At 38.0% G+C, this 27,169-nt stretch overlaps 1 protein-coding gene across 1 annotated transcript in view; it reads right to left on the reverse strand.

Annotated features, from left to right (window-relative positions):
- RANBP17 (RAN binding protein 17) overlaps positions 1–27,169 on the reverse strand; it is a 434,944-nt gene that overhangs the window by 74,538 nt on the left and 333,237 nt on the right. Inside the window, exons 20-22 of the mRNA XM_030927988.1 lie at positions 23,197–23,285; positions 14,850–14,957; positions 4,961–5,043 (exon numbers count right to left, since the gene is read on the reverse strand). Of these exons, the coding sequence (XP_030783848.1) occupies positions 4,961–5,043; positions 14,850–14,957; positions 23,197–23,285 (280 nt within the window). The remainder of the gene's footprint in view (positions 1–4,960; positions 5,044–14,849; positions 14,958–23,196; positions 23,286–27,169) is intronic.

Raw genomic sequence — 27,169 nt, forward strand, 5'->3', positions numbered from 1 at the left:
CCTAACAGGTGATAGCTTTTACGGACAAGTCTAGTGTAACTACAAAGATGGGTGGTTCTGGTCAAAGTGGCAAAGTAGTCTTCTTTCCCCCTTTTTCTGGAGGGCTGCTGTGGCACTTTCACAGGCCCCTAAAGCTCTGTAAAACCAACGGTGAAAACAAATGGCCTGTTATCTAGGTGATGATGAGAAACAGTGGCTTGTATACCACTTTAGAAATTCAATTTATGCCTATTAAGTTATACCTTACATACACCCAGAGCATATACTGCTTAAAAGAACCCTGACATAAATTCTTATGTACAGTGACTAATCATAGCTTGTACCATCCATTTTTAAAGTTTAGAATCTTTATACATTGCATTCTTAAATCGGTACCTAAGGAAGAAATGAAGCAGTTCTATTTTGGCCAATCTTATGAAAACAATCATTATTTCTCCCTTCTGTGCACTCTTCAACCAACAGATGTCACTAAAGATACCAGGACCCAGAGGCAAAGAGAAGGAAAGATTAGACAAATGGAAATTGAACATAAAAATCATCCAGTTCTTAAAACTGAGAAGTAGGTTTCCAAAGTAATAACATTTATTACACTGCATGCAACATTTTAACCAAAAATTTAAGAAAGAAATTTCTTTTATTAAGTTGCTCAGGCTGAACGGATCATAGCACTAAGTTTTGAAATACATGTTCTTGAAGCAATTTAAAACTCATTAGAAATAATAGGCTTGGGCTAGTAGAAAATGTGGTAAAATTTAATCCTCACCCAAATGTTACCTGGGCTGTACAAACAGGAAATTGTTTTGTGCTACTGTGGCTAACCTCATTGCTGACCCTGAGCTGTAACGGCAAGAGGAGCTGAGAGCTGAAGCAAAATTAAAAACTTACATCAAAGTATATCATGACAGACTGTAGATAAATAAAACAGCATATCAAAAGTATTATTTTTCTGCCAGTCTCACAGAGCAGTGAGGTGGAGGTATTTTACAAAATACATAACAAGTCAGTTGCATTTGGAAATGATTCCTTCCCTCTCTGCACCGCCCTGATCACTGACTAACCAAAAACTGCCCATTAGAGGTGATCAGAGAAGAAACCCAGTGAGGATGGAAACAGAAGGGATCACAGAATGTTCTGGCCTTTTTCCTCTAATGGCTTCCCTTTCCTTCACCTCGGCTTACCAAAGAAATTAACAATCCTGGCTCTTCTGTGCCCTCCCAGTCACTCTTTCCCTCATCTTGTAGACTCCTGAATGGCAACTACATGATCTTCCTCCAATGTGTATATTAGAATTTTCAGAGGTAAAAGCACGGGTACTAAAACATTACAGAAGGTAAAGACAGACAAATCGGATGGCTTATGTGGACCAGCAAGAGAATTAGTAGAGGTTAAGGACATTTTTCTATTATTCTATGTAAAGTGCATGTATCAAAGTCACTGTCAGAGTCACTGGTGACCCAGTTAAAGGACACTTTTCCATTGAACCTTTGATTTCCTTTAAGTTTAGAGATAGAAATCACCATACTTTAAAGAACAGTGCTTCATCATAAATATCCATGGTAAAATCTTACTTTGGCAAATCCCAAGAGGCAGTAAAGAATATGAAAAGAACTACTGTCAGTATGACTGAATGAAATTCCAATTCAGCTACTTGCTAGCTAGCTAATATTTGGCAATATTTTTAACCTCTATGAGCTTCAATTTCTTCATAACAGTAATCACAGTCAGTAACTACTCTAAGGGCTTTCCACACATTACCTAACTGAATTCTCACAACCATGTCTTTGAGGTATGTAGTATTTTCTCTAATGAGAAGCTGAAGCAAGAGAGGCTTGCAACTTAACCAAGGTCATATAACTTGGTGAGTAGCATATAATACCTACCTTGAGGATTCAACAGGGTAATGTATGATAAATGGTCTAATATAAGATAAATGGTCTAATATAATACAAGACTTCCTTTTGATAACAAAAGGAAGGCTACCAGTACTATTAGTCTAAATTGAAGAGCAGAGCCTTACTCTAACCTTGTCTTTCTTCTGGGTAAGAAAACTCCTTACTGGCTTTTCTTTGCAAGAATGCTCTGAAGGTTTTGCCTCTTCCCCCACTCCACTTCACTTCTCCTATCCTTTCATTTCCTTTCTCTTCTGTCTCCTCTTCCTCCTCCTCCAATATAATCCTCACATAGTTATTTTTCTCAACTTTTGCTGCAATGTCTTTTTCTATGTCAGACAACCCAACAGAGAACGGAACAACTTTTGAAGCCCATAGATTTGGCATTGTTCTGTCAGATTCCTTTTGGTGTCACTTACTGGACATACATTCTGCCCTAGAAAGTCAGTGATACTGGAAGAGGAAGCTGGCTTCTCTTAACAGCCCTAGTGCAACAGTAAATAAGCCCCCAAAGAAAAAATACATTTAGTGAAAAGAAAGATCCAGAGAAAGGGGTAGGAATGATACAATTGTAACTGGTAACAGGAATCTAACATATGCATAGTTAAAGTTCTATTGATTACTAAGAGATTCTTACATATGTGCTGTTTATTTCCTTTAGGTAAGTGAGGAAACAGAAACTCATCACTGGTTACAGGCAGAGGAAGCAGGGCAGTGTGATCCAAACAGGAAGCACTGCTGAGCAAAACAATGATGTGGGTTGTTGAACCCCTGTCCAAAGAAGGCTGGCTTGGTGAGTATAAGAGATAGGCTTTGGAACAAGGAGAGGCATAAACACCGATTAACTACTCCATGTTACCTCCTGTGTCAGGCCTTTTATCAGAACAGCTCAATTAAGCTTTTTAATCCCAACTAGGCAGGTAAGTCAGTACGTATTTAGTAGTCCTAATTTTATACAAGAGAAAACTAGTCACAAAGAGGTATATATAGTATTATAGCTGAAGGTCATGGAGTTGATAAAGTATTGGTAATAGGATTAGTACTCAGATCTTATAAATCCGAAAACTGTGCTTTTTCTAATATACCATGCTGTTTTTGAAAAAAGGTCCAGACACACATCTTATATGACAAAACATGGAATAGAATTAGATATACACTAAAAGTATGGCAAATTGTATTAGACTTTTTTTAAATGCGTCCATTTTTACCTCTAGGAGGCAAAGTATTTCCACTTTATATGATTTTATTTTTATTTTATTTTTTGAGACAGAGTTTCGCTCTTGTTGCCCAGGCTGGAGCACAATGGTGCAATACTGGCTCACTGCAACTCCGTCTCCCAGGTTCAAACGATTCTCCTGCCTCAGTCTCCTGAGTAGCTGGGATTACAGGTGCCTGCCACCACGCCTGGCTAATTTTTTGTATTTTTAGTAGAGATGGGGTTTCACCATGTTGATCAGGCTGGTCTTGAACTCCTGGCCTCAAGTGATCTGCCTGCCCTGGCCTCCCAAAGTGCTGGGATTACAGGCATAAGCCACTGTATCCAGCCCACTTTATATGATTTTAATGTGTCTATTTTCAAACAGGATACAAAAGTTGTGGCAATGTAGTTACTGGTATGGATGAAAATAAGAGAGTACAGGTTTACTCTCCTATATAGGTGCTTTCTCTAGTTTTTACATATGAAAAATCTCAAATTCTACAAATCAGATGTGCAATTAAAATGAAGTATTTTAATGGAGGCCCACAATGTATACAGATCAGAGCCCCAGAATGTGTTCTGAAATGAGGTAAAAACAACTTAAAACACCCATTTTTTTCTTTTTAAAAATAGGCTTTTACTTTAAAAAAAGTGATAATGCTTCTATTGGTTGTTCTTACATACATGCACAAACACATGCAGAATTAAAATAAAGAGACTTTATAAAATTTTGTAGTTTGTTTCTTGATACTCAAAAAGAAATAGGAGAATCACGGCTGGGTGCAGTGGCTCATGCCTGTAATCAATCCCATTACTTTGGGAGGCCAAGGTGGGTGGATCACTTGAGGTCAGAGTTCGAGATCAGCCTGGCCAACATGGTGAAACCCTGCCTCTATTAAAAATACAAAAATTAGCCAGGTGCGGTGGCGTGCCTATAACCCCAGCTACTCGGGAGGCTGAGGTGGGAGGATCACCTGAGCCTGGGATGTGGAGGTTGCATTGAGCTGAGATTGTGCCACTGCACTGTCCAGTCTGGGTGTCAGAGTGGGACTCCATCTCAAAAAAAAAAAAAAAAAAAAAGAATCAGGCAATTTTTAAGACTAAATTTACTTAAGACTTTGCTGTTGATTTGGGAAAGAACAGACGGGGGAAAAAAAGGACACAGGGAAACATTTATCAAGGAGAAGCGCATTGCACAGAGCCCAGCTCAGTTGACATTCAGTCACTGTGTGCCAAATTAGATTACAGAGGATTTTTATCCATCCTATCTCCATTCCCTATCTACATACAGGTCACAGAGAGTAGAGAATTTCATTGATGACAGTGTCAGAATTGGTAAATATTAGAGTTTATGGTAGTTGTAAGGGCCAAACTGCTAACCAAATACTAAATTTAGGACTATAACTGAATAGGACAATCTTTCCTGTAGAACTCTGCTTCTAGAGGTGCAGTACCCAAAAGTTCCTCATAATAAAATATTTACTCCTCTTTACAAGGATATTTTCCTACAATTCAGTGACATCCTGATTTAAGCATTCCTTGGTTCAACATAGTAAACTCCCTGATGTAACTCTGAGTAATTTTGAATATGCTGTAACTTTTCAATATTCTATCTAGTGTATTCCCTCATCTACTGACACTGCAATTTTATCCAAAAGAAATTCATCAAGTTGGTCAGGCATGATTTAGTCAAAGGCATGCTGCTTACTTCTCCTGATGCCAATATGATAGCTACCTGGCTTTGTGCACTTGTATTACCCACTTCACAAATTCATAAAGATATGAAAGTTCAAAAGAACAAAATAACTAACATCTTTCTTTCCTCCAAAGAGATAAGACGATATTGCAGAGACACATGGAAAAGGATACTCACCGTAAGTGCAAACCATTTTACTAGCTTCTCTGAAGAGAAGAATTCCATTAGGAGATGATACATCGAAATTCAGACGCTGGGATCTAAGAAATACAGAAAAAAAATGGACTATATGTGAAGATAAAGAAATCAAACACAGATTTCAAATGCCTAGCATTTTCATTTATAAGAAGTAGCAGCAGTACAATTGTCTCTTAAATTCCACTCTATATTATAAACTGTTGATAACATACGTATGCTAATTTCTTCACTCTAAAGATAGTAGGACAATTAGGAAGAATTATTTTCATTTTTTGCTAAATCAAAGAGTTCTTTTTTATCTGTCAAAACGATATCCTGACATTCTTTATCACAGATTTCTTGCCCCTTCTTTCATGCCAACTGGATGATGGATAATAATAAAACATCCCAGGTGTCTAAGTTTAGACAAATACTTGGATAATGATATATATTTACATTTGAGGTTTCCTGCAGTGCCTGATATACATTTTTAAAACAAATTCTAAAGTGATGAATAGGAAATCCAGTACTTTTAAAATACTGCACATATGTGTAATGAATTACCTGATACTTCAAGCATATTTCAAACACATGACAGTTTCCACTACATACAACTTAAGTAAACAGAAACAAATCTCATAAGTTCACTGAGAGCAATTCTACTTCCCTGGTTCCTGCTGGGGTTGGAGAAGTGTGAACAGGGTAAAGAACTAACATGACCTCCTGACATATTTGATTTTTAAACATTGCTTTGGCTTTTAAGAAATAGTGGTATTTTAAAAAAAGGATTAGCAAAACAAAAACTACCAAAAAGCAAGACATTGCTAAATACCTGTTTACCAAGAATAAAACAACTTTTTGCTTTTCCATGCTTTTTAAAAATGCTTTAGTATTAAGTGCAATGATTACCTATTAGAAATATTATTATGAACATATGATTGTTGGCATGCAAGTTCTGATTAAAGAAATGCATATACATAATTTGCATTAAATTCTAGAGAAATATAGGCAAGATAACATTTTCCAAAATAACAAAATTTCAGAAGGTAATTCTTAGGACAGTTGTGCTACATAAGAATCATCTGGGCCAGGCGCAGTGGCTCATGCTTGTAATCCCAGCACTTTGGGAGGCCGAGACAGGTGAATCACCTGAGGTCAGGAGTTTGAGACCAGCCTGGCCAATATGGCAAAACCCTGTCCCTACTAAAAACACAAAAATTAGCCAGGTGTGGTGGCACATGCTTGTATCCCAGCTACTCAGGAGGCTGAGGCAGGAGAATCACTTGAACCTGGGAGGTGGAGGTTGCAATGAGTCAAGATTGGGCCACTGCACTCCAGCCTGGGCAACAGGCTGAGACTCTGTCTCAAAAAAAAAAAAAAAAAAAAAAATCATCTGGGGAGGGGCCTAGATGGCCGAATAGGAAGAGCTCCGGTCTGCAGCTCCCAGCGAGACCAATGCAGAAGGTGGGTGATTTCTGCATTTCCACGTGAGGTACCCGATTCAGCTCATTGGGACTGGTTAGGCACACAGGATGAGCAGAAGCAGGATGGGGCATCATTTCACCTGGGAAGCACAAGGAGCTGGGGACCTCCATCCCTCAGCCAAGGTAAGCCATGATGAAATGTGCTACCCGGCCGGGTTACTATGCTTTTCCCATGGTTTTTGCAATACGCAGATCAGGAGATTCCCTTGTGTGCTTATACCACCAGGACCCTGGGTTTCAAGCACAAAACTGGGCAGCTGTTTGGGCAGACACCGAGCTAGCTGCAGGAGTAATGTTTCATACTCCGGTGGCGCCTGGAACCCTAGTGGGACAGAACCATTCACTCCCTTGGAAAGGGTGCTGAAGCCAGGGAACCAAGTGGTATTGCTCAGCAGGTCCCACTCCCACGGAGCCCAGCAAGCTAAGAACCACTGGTTTGAAATTCTCACTGCCAGCACAGCAGTCTGAAGTTGACCTGGGACAATCGAGCTTGGTGGGAGGAGGGGCATACGCCATTACTGAGGTTTTAGTAGGCAGTTTTCCCCTGACAGTGCTAAGGAGGATGGAAGGTCTGGGCTAGGTGTGGCAAAGCAGCTATGGCCAGGCTGCTTCTCTAGATTCCTCCTCACTGGGCAGGGCATCTCTGAAGGAAAGGTGATAGCCCCAGTCAGGGGCTTACAGACAAAACCCCCATCTTCCTGGGACAGAGCACCTGAAGGAAGGGGCGACTGTGGGCACAACTTCAGCAGATTTAATCATTCCTGCCTGCTGGCTCTGAGGAGAGCAGCCGATCCTGACAAGAGGGATTCTCCCAGCACAGCACACCAGCTCTGCTAAGGGACAGACTGCCTCCTCAAGTTGGTCCCTGACCCCCGTGCTTCCTGAATGGGAGAAACCTCCCAACAGGGGTCGACACACAGGAGAGCTCTGGCTGGCATCAGGCTGGCGTCCCTCCAGGACAAAGCTTCCAGAGGAAGGAGCAGACAGCAGCCTTTGCTGTTCTGCAGCCTTCACTAATGACACCCAGGCAAACAGGGCCTGGAGTGGACCTCCAGCAAACTGCAGCAGACCTGCAGAAGAGGGACCTGTTAGAAGAAAAACTAACAAACACAAAGCAACAACATCAACATGAACATGAAGGACCCCCCATACAAAAACTCCATTTAAAGGTCATCAGCCTCAAAGATCGAAGTTAGATACATACACAAAGATGAGGAAAAACGAGCAGAAAAAACACTGAAAATTCCAAAAACCAGAATGCCTCTTCTCCTCCAAATGATCGCAGCTCCTCTCCAGCAAGGGCACAAAACTGGAGAGAATAAGACACATGAATTGACAGAAGTAGGCTTCAGAAGGTGGGTAATAACAAACTCCTCTGAGCTAAAGGAGCATGTTCTAATCCAATGTAAGGAAACAAAGAAACTTGATAAAAGGTTAGAGGAGCTGCTAACTGGAATAATCAATTTAGAGAAGAACATAAATGACCTTATGGAGCTGAAAAACATGGCATGAGAACTTCGTGAAGCATACACAAGTATCAATAGCCAAATCGATCAAGCGGAAGAAAGGAGATCAGAGACTGAAGATAAACTTAATGAAATAAAATGTGAAGACAAGATTAGACAAAAAAGAATGGGAAGAACAAAGCCTCCAAGAAAAATGGGACTATGTGAAAAGACCAAACCTGCCACTGATTGGTGTACCTGAAAGTGACAGGGAGAATGGAACCAAGTTGGAAAACACATTTCAGGATATTCTTCAACAGAACTTCTCCAACCTAGCAAGACGGGCCAACATTCAAAATCAGGAAATACAGAGAACACCACTAACACACTCCTCGAGAAGAGCAACCCCAAGACACATAATCATCAGATTCTCCAAGGTTGAAACGAAGGAAAAAATGTTAAGGGCAGCCAGAGAGAAAGGTCAGGTTACCTACAAAGAGAAGCCCATCAGACTAACAGCGAATCTCTCTGCAGAAACCCTATAAGCCAGAAGAGAGTGGGGGCCGATATTCGACACTCTTAAATAATTTTCTATTGTGAATAGTGCCGCAATAAACATATGTGTGCATGTGTCTTTATAGCAGCATGATTTATAATCCTTTGGGTATATACCCAGTAATGGGATGGCTGGGTCATACGGTACTTCTAGTTCTAGATCCTTGAGGAATCGCCATACTGTTTTCCATAATGGTTGAACTTTTTAATGATTGCCATTCTAACTGGTGTGAGAGGGTATCTCATTGTGGTTTTGATTTGCATTTTTCTGATGGCCAGTGATGATGAGCATTTTTTCACGTGTCTGTTGGCTGTATGAATGTCTTCTTTTGAGAAATGTCTGTTCATATCCTTTGCCCACTTTTTGATGGGGTTGTTTGTTTTTTTCTTGGAAATTTGTTTGAGTTCTTTGTAGGTTCTGGATATTAGCCCTTTGTCAGATGAGTAGGTTGCAAAAATTTTCTCCCATTCTGTAGGTTGCGGCACTATTCACAATAGCAAATACTTGGAATCAACCCAAATGTCCATCAGTGACAGACTGGATTAAGAAAATGTGGCACATATACACCATGGAATACTATGTAGCCATAAAAAAGGATGAGTTTGAGTCCTTTGTAGGGACATGGATGCAGCTGGAAACCATCATTCTCAGCAAACTATCACAAGAACAGAAAACCAAACACCGCATGTTCTCACTCATAGGTGGGAACCGAACAATGAGATCACTTGGACTCGGGAAGGGGAACATCACACACTGGGGCCTATCACGGGGAGGGGGGAGGTGGGAGGGATTGCATTGGTAGTTATACCTGATGTAAATGACAAGTTGATGGGTGCTGACGAGTTGATGGGTGCAGCACACCAACATGGCACAAGTATACATATGTAACAAACCTGCACGTTATGCACATGTACCCTAAAACTTAAAGTATAATTAAAAAAATAATAATAATAAAAAAAAGAAAAGAATTTTCAACCTAGAATTTCATATCCAGCCAAACTAAGCTTCATAAGCAAAGGAGAAATAAAATCCTTTACAGACAAGCAAATGCTGAGGGATTTTGTCACCACCAGGTCTGCCTTACAAGAGCTCCTATAGGAAGCACTCAATATGGAAAGGAAAATCTGGTACCAGCCACTGCAAAAACACACCAAAATATAAAGACTAATGACACTATGAAGAGACTGCATCAACTAATGTGCAAAATAACCAGCTAGCATCATGATGACAGGATCAAATTCACATATAATATTAACCTTAAATGTAAATGGGCTGAATGCCCCAATTAAAAGATACAGACTGGCAAATTGGATAAAGAGTTAAGACCCATTGGTGTGCTGTATTCAGGAGACCCATCTCACATGCAAACACACACATAGGCTCAAAATGAAGGGATAGAGGAATATTTACCAAGCAAATAGAAAAAAAGCAGGCATGGCAATCCTAGTCTCTGAGATGAAACAGACTCAAAAAACAAAAAAACAAAAAATGAAGGGCGTTACATAATGGTAAAGGGATCAATGCAACAAGAAGAGTTAACATAAATATACATGCACCCAATACAGGAGCACCCAGATTCATAAAACAAGTTCTTAGAGATACATAAAGAGATTTAGACTCCCACACAGTAATAGTGGGAGACTTTAACACCCCACTGTCAATATTAGACAGATCGATGAGATAGAAAATTAAGAAGGATATTCAGGACTTGAACTCAGGTCTGGACCAAGTAGACCTAATAGACATCTACAGAACTCTCCACTCCAAATCGACAGAGTATATATTCTTCTCAGTGCCACATTGCACGTATTCTAAAATCGACTACATAATTGGGAGTAAAATACTCCTCAGCAAATGCAAATGAACAGAAATCATAACAAACAGTCTCTCAGACCACAGTGCAATCAAATTAGAACTCAGCATTAAGAGACTCACTCAGAACCACACAACTACAGGGAAACTGAATAACCTGCTCCTGAATGACTACTGGGTAAATAATAAAATTAAGTCAGAAAAAAATAAGTTCTTTAAAACCAATGAGAACAAAGAGACAACGTGCCAGAATCTCTGGGACACAGCTAAAGCAGTGTTATAGGGAAAGTTATAGCACTAAATGCCCACAACAGAAAGCTGGAAAGATCTAAAATAGACACCCTAACATCACAATTAAAAGAACTAGAGAAGCAAGAGCAAGCACATTCAAAAGCTAGCTGAAGACAAGAAATAACTAAGATCAGAGCAGAACTGAAGGAGATAGAGACATGAAAAACCCTTCGAAAAATCCATGAATCCAGGAGCCGTTTTTTTTTTTGAAAAAATTAACAAAATAGATGGACCACTATCTAGATTAATAAAGAAGAAAGGAGAGAAGAATCAAATAGACACAATAAAAATGATAAAGGGGATATCACCACTGATCCCACAGAGATACAATCTACCATCAAATACTATAAACACCTCTACACAAATAAACTAGAAAATCCAGAAGAAATGGATAAATTCCTGGACACATACACCTTCCCAAGACTAAATCAGGAGCAAGTCAAATCCCTGAAAAGACCAATAACAAGTTCTGAAATTGAGGCAGTAATTAATAGCCTACCAAACAAAAAAAGCCCAGACAAAATAACAGCCAAATTCTACCATAGGTACCAAAAGGAGCTGGTACCATTCCTTCTGAAGCTGTTCCAAACAACAGAAAAAGACAGACCCCTCCCTAACTCATTTTATGAGGCCAGCATCATCCTGATACCAAAACCTGGCAGAAACACAACAAAAAGAGAAAATTTCAGGTCAATATCCCTGATGAACATCAATGCGAAAATCCTCAATAAAATACTGACAAACTGAATCCAGCAGCACATTAAAAAGCTTATCCACCACGATGAAGTTGGCTTTATCCCTAGGATGCAAAACTGGTTCAACATATGCAAATCAATAAACATAATCCATCACATAAACAGAACCAATGACAAAAGTCACATATGATTATCTCAATAGATGCAGAAAAGGCCTTCGATAAAATTCAACATCCCTCCATGCTAAGAACTCTCAATAAACTAGGTATTGATGGAACATATCTCAAAATAGTAAGAGCTATTTATGACAAACCCACAGCCAGTATCATACTGAATGGGCAAAAACTGGAAGCATTCCCTTTGAAAACCAGCACAAGACAACAATGCTTACTACTCCTATTCAACGAAGTATTGGAAGTTCTGGCCAGGGCAATCAGGCAAGAGAAAGAAATAAAGGGTATTCAGATAGGAAGAGAGGAAGTCAAATTGTCTCTGTTTGCAGATGACATGACTGTATATTTAGAAAACCCCATTGTTTCAGCCCCAAAACTCCTTAAGCTGATAAGCAATTTCAGCAAAGTCTCAGGATACAAAATCAATGTGCAAAAATCACAAGCATTCCTATACACGAACAATAGACAAGCAGAGAGCCAAATCATGAGTGAACTCCCATTTGCAATTGCTCCAAAGAGAATACAATACTTAGGAATACAACTTATAAGGGACGTGAATGACCTTTTCAAGGAGAACTACAAACCACTGCTCAAGGAAATAAGAGAGGACACAAATAAATGGAAAAACATTCCATGCTCATGGATAGGAAGAAATCAGTATCATGAAAATGGCCATCCTGCTCAAAGTAATTTATAGATTACATGCTATTCCCAAACGGCCAGTATCTTTCTTTGCGGAACTAGAAAAAACTACTTTAAATTTCATATGGAACCAAGAATGAGCCTGTATAGCCAAGACAATCCTAAGCAAAAAGAACAAAGCTGGAGGCATCATGCCACCTGACTTCATACTATACTACAAGGCTACAGTAACCAAAATAGCATGATACTGGTACAAAAACAGATACATAGACCAATGGAACAGAATAGAGGCCTCAGAAATAACACCACACTTCTACAACTATCTAATCTTTGACAAACCTGACAATAACAAGCAATGGGGAAAAGATCTCCTATTTAATAAATGGTGCTGGGAAAACTGGCTAGCCATATGCAGAAAACTGAAACTGGACCCCTTCCTTACACCTTATGCAAAAATTAACTCAAGATGGATTAAAGACTTAAATGTAAAAACCAAAACCATAAAAATCCTAGAAGAAAACCTAGGAAATACCTTTCAGGACACAGGCATGGGCAGAGACTTCATGATGAAAACACCAAAAGCAATCGCAACAAAAGCCAACACTGACAAACGGGATCTAATCAAACTGAAGAGCTTCTGTACAGCAAAAGAAACTATCATCAGAGTGAACAGGCAACCTACAGAATGGGAGAAAATTTTTGCAATCTATCCATCTGACAATGGTTTAATATCCAGAATCTACACGGAACTTAAACGAATTTACAAGAAAAAAACAAACAACTCCATCAAAAAGTGAGCACAGAATATGAACAGATACTTCTCAAAAGAAGACATTTATGTGGCCAACAAAATATGAAAAAAAAAGCTCATCATCACTGGTCATTAGAGAAATGCAAATCAAAACCACAGTGAGATACCGTCTCATGCCTGTTAGAATGGTAATCATTAAGGAGTCAGGAAACAACAGATGCTGGTGAGGCTGTGGAGAAATAGGAATGCTTTTACATTGTTGGCGGGAGTGTAAATTAGTTCAACCATTGTGGAAGACAGTGTGGCCATTCCTCAAGGATCTAGAATCAGAAATACCATTTGACCCAGCCATCCCATTACTGGGTATATACCCAAAGGATTATAAATCATGCTGCTATGAAAACACATGCACACGTATGTTTATTGCGGCACTGTTCACAATAGCAAAGACTTGGAACCAACCCAAATGTCCATCAATGACAGACTGGATTAAGAAAATATGGCACATATATACCATGGAATACTATGCAGCCATAAAAAAGAATGAGTTCATGTCCTTTGCAGGGACATGGATGAAGCAGGAAACCATCATTCTCAGCAAACTAACACAGGAACAGAAAACCAAACACCAGATGTTCTCACTCATAAGTGGGAGTTGAACAATGAGATCACATGGACACAGGGAGGGGAACATCACACACTGGGGCCTGTTGGGGGATGGGGGGCAAGGGGATGGAGAGCATTAGGACAAATACCTAATGCATGCGGGGCTTAAAACCTAGGTGATGGGCTGACAGGTACAGCAAACCACCATGGCACATGTACACCTATGTAACAAACCTGCATATTCTGCACATGTATTCCAGAACTTAAGGTAAAATTAAAAAAGAATTATCTGCCTATGGCTGACATAAAATACTTTATAATATACAATGCAATGATTTTTTTCCCTTTAGTATTAAATGTTCTATCAGTAATAAATCATATCAATTTTCTGGTTGGAAAATGGAAATATAATTAAAAAGCACACTAAATTTATAATATAAAATACAAAGCCACCCTTCCTTTAAGACACCTATGAGGGTGGCTTTTAAAAATGAACAGTTTAAAAAAAAGATAGATAATAATATTTCTTTATTTGCAAGGTCTTTTTTCACTTCTTGTTTTAGGGTAAAAATTTTAAATTATTGCTGTGAAAAACTCAGCACCAGAGGTAACATTAGAGCTGCAACCCATACCTTTTCCCTGTCTGGATACCTCCCTTCTAAACACACAGTTTACAAAGGGCAACTGATGAAACAGGATGGCTAAGTGACAGGTAATTTGGTGCTAAGCCATATCCACAATGACATATTTTAAACCCAATTGGCTTATTGCCAGATTTTCTCTTTTAGCTACATCTTTGTTAATATTTATATGCAGAATATTTGAATTTCTGCCAGTCTATGCAAATTATAAGGTCAACTGGGCAATTTCAGAGAAGTGTTATAGTTGCTCTCTCAATGAAAATTGTGAGTGTATAAATCATCCAGATACATGCATCTTGGCATAAAGGAAGAAGCATAGCTTAGAAGTGAAAGCAGGAATAATTCCCAGAGCTTCTGAGGCAAACTATGTTCCCATGAATTGCTGTGAGAACCAGTTTCCTTCTCCATCAAATAAAGCATCTCAACTCAGAGACCTCTAAACTTCTTTCCTGCTTTAAAATTCTATAGAATTGCATTTAAGCACTGAAATAGTTAAAATAGCTGCCCTCCCTTCATTTTGTACCTTTGAATATTTTAAATAATGGTGGCTGCAGTCTTCCAATTTATTTTCTATTTCCCTAGTCCCCATAGACAGCCAAGTATCCTGTAGTTCTTTCTCTCAAAAGGCCTCAATCTTACGTCTCTAATTCTGTTTTCACTAATCATCTTAAGTCTTGGTTCCTGGGCTTTTGCTAACTACCTTGAAAATACACAAACCAAGAAAGAAAGTCAGACTGTTGGAGATTTCTGCTAATAGTAGACTGTTTTTTTCACTGCCGGTCACACTGCTTACCTGTTTTGCATCAGTTCTGCCATAAGTTTCAAGATGGGAGTTGTACATGCTGGCTCTCCATACCACCGTTCAACAGCGTTTTGAAGAATGGGAAGATATGTTGGGTACCTTTTATAAAGCCTGTTAAAGAATTTAAGGGCCTAAAGAAATACTGTTCCTGAAAATTAGTGCCACACACACACACACACAAAAAGGGGAATCCACATTTGTTCTATGTTTATACTAATTCGTTCTATGTTTATACTATACAATGGCATTTTATAAATTGCTCTCCCTAACCTGCACAGATATACATATATTTTTGGGGTTGCCAGTGATTTGTTCTTATTTGTAACATATCCTACGCATTATATTGCTTTGTTGTTAGAATACTGAATAAAATACACACTTTTCAAGTATCATATAAGCAGCACATTTAAAGATTTATGCCTAATGTTGCAGGAAAGGAAAATAAATTTAGTGAATGAGGATAAACATATATTTGAGTTATTATCAGTTTCTTGGGTACTACACTACTTAGAAAAATATTTTTATTATGAAATTTAAAAATATGTAAAAGTAGAAGGAACTAGTAATAATAAACCTCACGTATCTCTCTGTTTCAAAATTACTCTTTTTAAAAAAAATGTTGTTGAATTGCTCTTTTTGGTCTCACTGTAGCTCCAAGGAATATCTGGGATGCTGGCTTGAAGAAAAGCTTTGGGTAACTATTAATCTACTCAACATAAGTGTCACTGAAGATAGTCCCATGTACACACAAGGAGATATTCTCTAACATCCTTATTAACACTAAGGAGTATATGCATCTGATAAATCTACGCCGAAGGCCATCAGAACCTGGAAAACTGACTCAGCTCCACTGACCCTTTAATCGACACTGGGCATCTCCTTGCCAAGTAGACACATGAATATAGGATTAAGGTCCCAAACTGTAGCAGAAAAACTCTATGTCACTGTCTTCATTTCTCTTTTCTTTTCCCAATCCTCAAGTCTCTTTCTGATGTTTTCCAACATACTTGTCTTTTGTTTCAGATCAAAATGCTAAACTAAATCACTTAATGGTGTTTCTTTTCGGTGTGCTTCTGGGTAGAAATCTCCACGGTGAGGTCATCACAATTTTCTTCCCTGCTCTTAGAATAAATTTCAAACTCCTTAGCACGGTGTTCAAGGTCCTTTACGATTTGGTTCTTGCCTACCTCCAGCTTCATCTCTTAGCATTTCTGCTCATGATTTAGCTTTTCATAACTCTGCAAACCCACTAATGCCAGCTCTTGTCTCCATTCCCTCATAAACCACTTCTTCTGTCTAACATATCCCTGTCTTTCAATACCTAGCTCAAGTTTTATCTCCCATGGGATGTTTTCTCTATTTTATCCAAAGGCATCAGTCTCTTCCTCATCTACGTTCAATGAGTACTCATGACCATATCTCTTACAACACAGTATGTTAGGCTTGGTTGCTTGTGTTATTTGTCTGCCCCATTAGATAGTGCATTTCTAAAGAGCAGAGACCTACCATCTTCCTGCTAATTTCTATTTGAATGTCGGATTTCAATATGGGTGTCAATTATCCCAGGAGGCCTTCTCTGACATCACATGCACTTGCCTCCTACCTCTCCCTAAAGGGTTAGGAGTGTCTCCTGTGTATGGTGGTGGAACCCGGTGCTAGCATAATCATAGTACTTGTATATCTCTCCTATTATAAGCTTTTTGAGGGCATATGCTAAGTACTTATTGAATGCATGGCCTGGCACAAAATAGATTTCAATACATTATTTGTTGCTATAAACGTGCAACCTAAAAATGAAGTGTAGCTTATTTGATTAGAACTATTTAATTGTGTATTTCACTTTGAAGTTTTAGAAAACAGTTCACATAATGTTCAATGAAAATAAGCCATCTATAACTTTAAGAGTGGTATGCTTCCTAAAAGTGCAAAAAGCAATACTTTCTCCTATTAGATATACATACCATGCTAAGGCTGCATTTGTATATACTGAAACAGTTTTCTTATCAACTATTTTCTGAAGTCCTATTCTATAACAAGCATTGCTTGACACTCTCCAGACACCAGTTAAAAAAAAAAAAAAAAAAAAAAAAAAAAAAAAAAAAAAAAGAAAATCCCTGCCCTCATGGAGTTTATATTCTAGTAAGACAGAAAATAAACAAAATAAATATACATTAGAAAGTACTTCAAAGAAAGCCAGGCACGGCGGCTCACACCTATAATCCCAGCACTCTGGGAGGCTGAGGTCGGTGGATCACTTGAGTTCAAGGGTTCGAGACCAGCCTGGGCAACATGGTGAAACCCTGTCTCTACTAAAAACACAAAAATTAGCTAGGCATAGTGGCGCTCGCCTGTAATCCCAGCTACTCGGGAGGCTGAGGCACAAGAATCACTTGAACCCCGGAGGCGGAGGTTGCAGTGAGCCTAGACTGCACCACTGCACTCCAGCCTGGGTGACAAGAGTGAGACTCTGTCTCAAAAAGTACTACAAAGGAAAATAAGGCAGGGAAGGGGGATAAGAAGTGAGTGTATATGTGAGAATAAGGTTTCAGTTGGATTAAAATAACAAAAATAAAGTCAGTCCACTTGATTCACTTTATTTTGACTGTTATCAGACAACTTACTGTTTTGTTTCTATGGACTAGAAAAGCTGTTATTTTTGATAGATGTAGATACCATGTGCTATGTACTGTGCTAAGGGCTAGGGATCCAGAGTTAAGAAAGATATAACCCCCCCTTTTTTTTTTTTGATGGAGTCTTGTTCTGCTAATTAAGGCACCCGCCACCATGCCCAGCTAATTTTTGTACTTTTAGTAGAGATGGGGTTTCACCATGTTGGCCAGGATGGTCTCGATCTCTTGACCTCGTGATCTGCCCACTTTTGCCTCCCAAAGTGCTGGGATTACAGGCATGAGCCACCATCCCTGGCCAGAAAGATATAGCTTTTAATCTTGGGGAACACATGCTCAAATCAGGGTGACCGACATATAATAAGGATGTTTTGAGTACAGAAATTCTGAACCAATGCCACAGGAGCACAGGTGAGAAAATATTCCACCAAGGGACCTCCTGAGCACAAACGCATTAGTGGGAATGCATCTGGAAGGCTCATGAGAAAATGGATTCAACCCAAATCTCAGAACCAAAGAATACCAGAGGCACATATAGGCCTCTGCAAGGCATTCTATAATGGCATTAGGACCATGATATTTTTCCGAGCACACAGTATTCACTATGGGATAAGGCAGGGAGATATAAGGGGATGCTTCTTTTTCTGTGTGGAATGAGAGTGGTACCAATTCTAATATGCTTCTGACAGAGGTGACTGCCACAGAGAAAATGAGGGATTATTGGAAAGCAGAGTAGAGGTCTACTCAACAGAGAGGTTAAAAGGGCTGCAGAGTGAGAATGCCAGGCTCAATTATAGGATGAGAACCAGAACCCACTCTAGGAGTTTAATTTTCCAGTGGCCTTGTGAGGACTATGTATATATGAGTAGGAAGAAGAGAATGGGAGCCGTTAGGTAGAAGAAGCACAGATCTAATTGCTTTCACTGAGATCTTCTCAATGAATTTCTAAGGTCCACATCAGATAAATTAAAAATCAAAGGCATTAATGATATGACATTGCCTGATAGGATACCAAATATGAAGATGTGAAAAATATCAGGTTTGCTTCTTTACAACATCCATCCATCCATCCATCCGTCCATCCATCCATCCATCCACCCATTCATCAGTTGTTAATACCAGAAGGCAAAAGAATTTTCATTAAAAGTGTTAGGACACCAGGGTTTGCGGATGTGGCTCCAAAATAGAAATAGCTTGCCAGTTCAGAGCTTCAATGTACTCCATAAATATGTAAACATCTGAACCTTTGTTCACAAGGGGACTGCTGCTGGAAACCTTTCCTCTCTTGTGTCTGGCAAATGCCTATCCATCTTTCAAGGCTTAGCTTATCTTTCACTTCTTCTGAGAAGCTTTCTCTATCTTGCAAAAAGCACTGCTCTTTTTCTCATACATGCTCATATAGCCCTTTGCATGCATCTTTGTTATAACACACTGACATCTGATTGTTTCTTAGTCATGTGTAATCAACTAGAGAGCGGGCTTCTAAAGAGCAATCATTTTATTCATTCTCGCATTCCTTTTGCCTGGCACAGAAATAAAACTAAAAAAAAAAAAAAAAAAAAAAAAAAAAATGCTTGCTGAACAGTGAATTTTCAGCTTTACTTTTTTCTCTATTTCAGTTTGCCCAAAATGATATTGCCAATTACTTTCTTCTGGAAACAATTCTGATTTTGTTAGTCAATCAAAACCATTAGTTTTTTTATACTACCTATGGATAAAGGGTCTAAATTCCTTAGACTGATATTCAAGAGTCCCAAACAAACTACATTTCCAACCATGAAATGAGTAGTATCTGTAACAAAACATCTTTGCTACTGACTCCCTCAACCTGATGCCTAGACCAATCAAAAACCTGTATTTCTTCCTATTTCCATATGGTCCAATCCTACTTATTTGGTAAGACCCAAGGAAACACCTTCACCTTTCCAGAGCCCTTTCTGATTCCCCAGCTAAATGCACTCACTGTCCTGTTTGTATCTTTGTTATGGATCTTAGCACTTTCTATATTTGATTATAGTAATTTATGTAAATAAGAAACTGACTTTGTTTGGGGTCAGATCTATATTCCTCATGAACCTAGCACAGCCCTTAGCCCACTTTGCTGAATAAGTGAGCAAATGGGATTCCTTTGTCTCATTATGTATCAGGGAAAAGAACTAACAGCAGCTGTAGAGTATTTACTTTATGACAGCCACTGTACTGGGCCCTTTACTAATCACAGAATCATGACACTTCTTACAACATACCTGTGAGATAGGTATTATTAGTCTTGTTCTATGGAAAGCAAAATTGTGATTCTGGGATTTTTTTTTTTTTTTTTGAGACAGAGTCTCACTCTGTCACCCAGGCTGGAGTGCAGTGGCATGATCTCGACTCACTGCAAACTCCGCCTCCCGGGTTCACGCCATTCTCCTGCCTCAGCCTCCCAAGTAGCTGGGACTACAGGCGCCCACCACCACGGCCAGCTAATTTTTTGTATTTTCTAGTAGAGACGGGGTTTCACTGTGTTTGCCAGGATGGTCTCGATCTCCTGACCTCGTGATCCGCCCACCTCGCCTCCCAAAGTGCTGGGATTACAGGCTTGTCATTCTGGGATATTAAGTAGCTTACTCAAGACCCACAGTTTAAGTGGTGAATCCAGGACTGGAATCTAGGACTGTCCTATTCTGAAGTTTGTATCTCTTCTACGTATCTTGTTATCTTGCCTTGCCATTATATAACAGGACTGACTTCCTGACTAAAAATCGGTGAGCTCAATAATCAGACTTTAACAGTTAAAAGACTGCATGTGAGGAAATAATGTCATACAAATTCTTAATTTTTTTCCCAACTTCCGTCTGGATTTTTGATACTTCAGTTTAAGTATGATCTAGGAAAATTTTAAAGGAGGAGATTAGATGCACTGCAAGATAAGGTGTTTTCTTATTGTTGCATTCCCATCACAGGGGCAAAGAAGTATGTCAATGATCTTCTTTCAATTCTCCAGCCCTGGAAACCATTTATCAAGATGGTTGCTGTGTAGTTTCAGGCAATTTAGTTTTGGAAGGACAGAGTGAAAAGCAATGTAGTTTGTGTGGCAGTTAATGCAGTCAGTGTTTATAGAAATGTTTTTGAATTAAATAGCTAACCACTAAAATAGCATTTTATCAAATAATCGCCATAAATAAAATGCATTTTGACTTTAAGATGACATGTGCTCTTACAGGATGTTTCTTCTGCATGCTAAAGATTGTATAACAAATTAAAGAACACACATTTATGTGGATAAAAGGCAAATAAACTTTCCCCAGCAGTAATGTGAAAATCATCACTGACGGTTTGACATATCAATATTTCAGGAAGAATAAATGACTTTCATATCCATGGCATTTTTTTATCATACTTATTCATTTTTGCATTACTTGAATACTTTGAAAAGAATCTGTACTTTATCACCTGAAACTGCTTAAAGTATTTCAAAATATTTTAATAAAGCTTTTTGAATTATCAAATAATATAACTTTTAAACAAATTTTACTATTATTATAAATATTTGCTCTTCATCCCTTGCCCAAAGGAAAACTATAAATCTTGTCTCAACTGAATGAACACCATTTATCATATTCATTTTGTTGTCAATACAATTATGAAAAGCCCCTAGCCTTTTCCCAAGGAAGCTGATTTGCTACTGAAACTCAATTATTATAAGCAACGCCAGTACCAAACCACCCCATTTGGCAATCTAACACAGCTTCCGGCATAACTGACACTTCTCTCCGCCCCTGACCCTGAGAGCTTCAACATCTATGGTCAAATGGAGGAGACAAAGGTTTCTAGTTCAAAACAAAACATTAAGTCCCAGGATTTTCCGTTTGCTATTTTCTGCCATCTGCTGGACAAAAGTTTCATTTCAGAAGGGTTCCCCTGCTACCCCCAAAGGAGCTAAATAAGGAATTGGAAAACAATACAGTATCTTCTCTAAATTTTGGGCGGTATCAGTTATGGCAGGTAGTTCTTCTTTGACACTGAGGGGAAGGTTTCTGATCTTGACTCTTGGTTGAAATTGTTGAAGAGAAAAACATGAAATGTTAATCACTAGATAGCCTAGAGTTGTAGACTGGTTTCAAGATCACCATCGATATTACAGTGCCCAAAGTAGACTTTTATTATTTTTCAAATAATGAAAATTTTGATTTTGAGAGTTGCTCTTTATGTTTAGAGAAATAAAAGAGTCAAGCTGGGTGCCGTGGAGCACACCTGTAGTCCCACAGTACCAGCTAGTCGGGAGGCTGAGGTGGGAGGATCGCTTGAGCCCAGGAGTTTTGAGTCCAGCCTGAGCAACACACAAGCCCCTCTCTCTTAAAAATTAAAAAAAAAGAGGCAGAAATGAAAGGGTCATATATAATTCCAGTTTAACTGTCATTAAGAGAATTTTAAGACTTTCCATGTTGAAATTTCATAATCTCTATACATATTATATGTAGATACAAACCATGTGCATGATTACTCAATGACATAAAAATTTTATCTGTAACCCTTCTCTGGGTACATAAATCTGATGAAGTATATTTTAATAATAATTAAAGATACATCAGTATCAAATTGATGTTTAAAAATTTTTATAATATGTAGAGTTCTTCCTAAAACATGCCTAGATCCCCTGTTAGTTATATTTTTGGCCATAACTGTGGCATAGTAGTTGAAAGTTACCTTTAAGAAGCTTCCATTGCAATTTAATTTACAGGAAACTTTGGATAAGAAGGGTTTAAGCAAAGCAACTGAGAAATAGTTTAGATTAAAAAGTAAATCAGCTTTGAGATTATATAATTTTTTTCACATGCTCTGATGGTTTCATGTATAAAAGACATGAAAGCATTATATGACACTTATATGACTTGCATACAATATCACTTCCTGTTGGGATCAAAGATTAGTCATACAATACTATTAGATTAATATTAATAACCATTTACAACTACTAAAAATGTGCCAGACATTATACAGAGTATACTTTACCTATTTTAATGGTTACAATATATCATGATACTGAATTATATCTGTTTTCAAATGAGAAAACCAAGACAGGTGAAATGACTTGCCAAGGTTCACAACACAGTAAATGAAGAGCTGGGATTTTATCACCAAAGTCTATGCTCTTTTAACTCTTATATGATAAGGCGTTTCTGTGGGGGATTTTTTTTTTCCTGTCTGTACTAACCCTTGGCAAAGGTCAATTCAAAATTTACACCAAATGACAAATCTTGACTATTTATTTTCCCCTTTTCATGTCCATTAATTATTTTCATGATAATGAAAAACTGTGGCAGGATGAGTTAGGCCTTGAAGAGATAAAATGATCTTCCCGGCCTTGCTAATTGAGATGGAGATTCAAATCTCCCCTCAAAAATGCCAAATGGTAGGATTCATTGATCCCTAAAGATGTTAGCCAGATTATCCCTTCAACTCCAACATAAACAATCATTTGGGGGAAGTCATTTTTAAGTTATCAATATTTAACGGCATCAAAAAAGTGACCTCTCTGAGCTGGGTCTCCAAATACTGTGCTCAGTTATCTGCTTTGCTGCCACTGTGCTGTAATTTTTAGCTGATTACACATTAGTTCATTTAGCTTTGTTTCCTCTTCCCTACTGTGCCATACTATTAAACGAAAGCAAGGGGCCTGGCATCCCTCTGTGCACAGAGCTGGTATTGTCACAGTGTAATAAGGATACATCCAGTCAAACAGCATGGTGTAGCTGGTCTTTGTGTTCAGTGCAAAGGCAATCCCTCGAAGATCTCTTGCCAGCCCGATCAACATACGCTGTCAGTGGGAAAGAGACACAGTAATTGATTTTCACGTTAGCGCAGAGCAGATGGAGTAATAATCAGGCAATAATGACCACATATCTGATTTTGATTCATTAGCTAAAATGTCTCCTTCAGACCTCTTTCTACAGAAAAGCATAGACTCTTTAAACAAACAGACCATCAAATCCGCTGATAACTCCACTTTACTTCTTATAAATTTAGCTAAGTCATAATTCCAGTAGCGTAGCTAAGCATTTAAGAGTCTTAATATACTTTGTTTCTGAATAATGCCAAATCAGAAAAAAAAGATCAGGATTGATAATTACACAAAACAGATATGTACAGGGTCTAGCCATTATTTAATAACAGCAAATCTTGAACATCAGCTTGCATGCAATCGGTCCCACAACATAATTTAGAGTCTATCCTAGAAAGGCACTGGCATTTAAAAATTCCTAATGAATATTCTTAATAACTTTAGGACAAAATAAAACTGGCCAAGTGACCTACTGGTACTATGACATACGCAGAATGGCAGTCACATTCCCCAAGTGAGGAAGATGTAAGGAAAAGAGTTCTGTAGTTGATGTCCTAAGACTTGAATTTGAATCCCAGCTTTAAGACTTAGGGCAAGGCAATTTATCAGGCTCACTTTTGTCATCTATAAAAGGGGCTAATAATGCATTTCTCACAGAAGCACTGTGACAAATAAATGTGATAAATTCATGTGAAAATGCCTAGCAGAGCCTGATACACAGTAAATGTTCCATAAATATTTAGTTTTAGAGAAAAAACCAAAAACTTGACTCTTGAAGAGAAGAGATCTGACTCGTACTCTGGACTCTTAATTAAGCTGTCCTTAGGTTGATGCTTGGGAAGAGAAAAAGAAAACCCATGAACAGATGCTAGAATGTTGGAACAAAGAGCACAAATAAACATAATTACAAAACAAGGGGGTGGGATAATTGAGATATACAACTGTGACTTCCAAAGATACTGTTTCATTGCAAATACTCAGCTAGAAAATGCTCTCTGAACTTTTTTTTCTACCAGATTTTCTCTTTACTCACACTTTGGTAATAAATGAAAACGTCTTTAGGAAGGAGTTCAAATTATTATTAAGCAAACAGTGAATCCTGACCCTCATCTTAATGGCTGATTTAATTAATTTAATTTCAAAGTAGCAAATAATAGTTTAACTCTCGGAAGTATCTAGGATTTCTCATCCTCTCCTTTCTTTCTGCCTAAGAGGTGACTCAATATAACTGGATGTTATTTATAGGAATATTCAGTTTCTATACTGTCTAACAGTTCACAGAATGATGGTTATCTGAATTTCTGAATCTTGAAAACTGAATTTTTGTTTCTGCTCCATTAAATGACTTACTCCTTTTTTTCCTCATACTCTCACCAGTTCTTGTTTTTCTATAACCAGCTGGCCTCCTTGTAGCTCCCTCATGTAACCTGCCATTTGTTTTTAAACATTTTGCCTTTTTATATAGCCTTTTTTCACCACCTGGAGTCTGTTCCTCTCTTTCTCAGCTTTTCACATTCCTGGCAGCCTCCACAACAAAACACATCTTCTAAGAAGCCTTCTTCAAACTTTTCTATTCTGACTCTTTGGCTTTGCAATCTTTCTATTAAAGTAGGCTTTCTGTTATATTTTTATTAGGTACACTTACAAGTTTCAGGCTATGCTTCAAAAAATTTTAAGCTTCCACATACACATGAGATATCTACCATTTAAATCTAAATTAGTCAACAAGAACCATGAGTTTTACTTTCTTTGTGTCTAGTATAAGGGGCTCTTGAAATATTTTAGACTATCCTCGTTATACAAAAAGATTAACTTTTATTTTATCACAAATTTTTCATGCCTTAAATGATGTCAAATTAATAGAAGTGGTCTATAGGACTCAAATATATGGGCTTTTTTTTTTTTTTTAAGTGGCAAAATGTGGCTATGAAATTATATCTATCTATCATTCTAGAAAATGTTACCACAGAGGAAGCATATAATAATGTTTTAAATGAATTCAACTGAACAGAAAAATTCAGTGTTAATAAGAAATAGCTTTCTTATGCTCAAACAATATATTTTATCTCAAAAGCAGCAGATAATATTGTAATAATCTATGTGGATACACAAACAACACTAAAGAGAGTGTTTTCTTAATAGCCAAAACATATCCAGCCCTGATACTAAAAAGAAAAGCTGTTAACTAAGAGCTCAACCAGCCTACTAAGTAATTTGAGAATGAGAGGTGATCTTATTGAATTTGAGGAACGGAGGAGCTACAGTTTACCATCTCATTTAAAATAGTGCAAAGAGTTTTATTTTAAAAGTTGCCTTTCTCTTACAGTTGGTCAACACAAGACTGATCTGAAGAATGAGAGGCTCTTGTATTTTTAGTGAGGCTGTTTTGGGGAGTGGGATATGTCTGGGGATCTAACCGTATGGATTCCTTTTTGGATAGTTAGGGAGTAACTGCTGAGTTCTTCAGTCTGCTGCATGGTGAACAGTTGTCTGTGTGCCAAGTGTGAGACAAATGGGCTGGGAAACAGCTGAAACGAGGCTCCCTCCACCCTGACCCCCAAAACAGGGTTTCTAATGGAAAGTCTGACAGACCCTTTACTGTAGTGGCACTACTGGGGGCGGCTATAATATTATCCTCATAATTCTACTATATAATAACAACAAAGAAAAAGAAGGTGAAGGGTCATTGTGCTTTGTCTTTAGAATTAAGATGGCTGTCTTCATCCTTACAGCATACTCTTAATTCTGAAGACACATCTTAATAACCTCTAAATAGTTCCAACAAAAGAGCCGTGTCAGAGGAATGAGCAGGCCCCAAGGTGTTTCAACTGGAGTGTTTTCATCTGCCTTTATTGCTCTATCCCTCTCCAGAATTAAGGCAATAACCTGTGATAAATTATTCAGGAACTGCTACAGGGATCAAAGCAAAATCATTCTGTTAAAGTGCTGTTTGCAACATTTGGCACTTAGTGCGAAAACTTTTAATGTGCGCATGCTGAAAATCAAGGATTTTAAATAATTTAACATTGTGGAGTTTTTACGAAAGGACTAAAGATAGCAGGTTCCTATTTAACTGCTCCTCTTTCTCTGAGAAGTTTTCATTCATTTTCCTTGAAACTGATGATGTCATGACCAAATCAAAAACGATGCATGAGTCAGGGGAGTACTGGACTATATTTTACCATGGACACAATTATAGGGGGAAACATATGTTTTGAAAGAATACTCTAAAGCTAGGATTTGTCAGAGTGTTTTTTCCTCTTCCCCTTTACTTTGAAGAGAAAAACCCAAGACAAAATTTCAATGTTTTCTTCAATTTTGTTAAGAGTAAGTAAGAAAATAAAGCTATAAATTCAAGACTTTTGCTGCATTTCCTCCCCTCACAACTATATTTCAATTTGGCAACACACATCCTTAATGTTTAAGTTTATCCTGAAATCTGCATTTGAAAATATCTATAAATAGGGAGTTAGAAAATCCTGGTAAGAGTTGCAAATTAAATGAATTTGGCAGTCCTGCGGCATTTTCATAGAGATATTTTAACAGCATCACCTCCTGTGGATTGGAATACTAAATACTTTATTGAAGAACAAAACAGAAATGTTTTTATCTCTAGTACTTGCAGAATGAAGTACCTGAAAGCACTTTTGCACGTATTATTTATTCATCATGATAGCAAAATAGCCTTAACCTAATAAATTACAGTTAAAAGCATTTAGTGCAAAAGTTTTGTTTATGATAAAGCAACAGATTTAGTTTTTTATCGGTAGCTTAAAGCACCAAGTTTTCTTTATACAAATTAGACAGATGGTGCTTACAGTAGAATTTACTAAAGGTCTGTCACAACAAATGCAGCCAAG

Source organism: Rhinopithecus roxellana, chromosome 3 (assembly GCF_007565055.1).
Source record: "Rhinopithecus roxellana isolate Shanxi Qingling chromosome 3, ASM756505v1, whole genome shotgun sequence".
Taxonomy (NCBI): Eukaryota; Metazoa; Chordata; class Mammalia; order Primates; family Cercopithecidae; genus Rhinopithecus; species Rhinopithecus roxellana.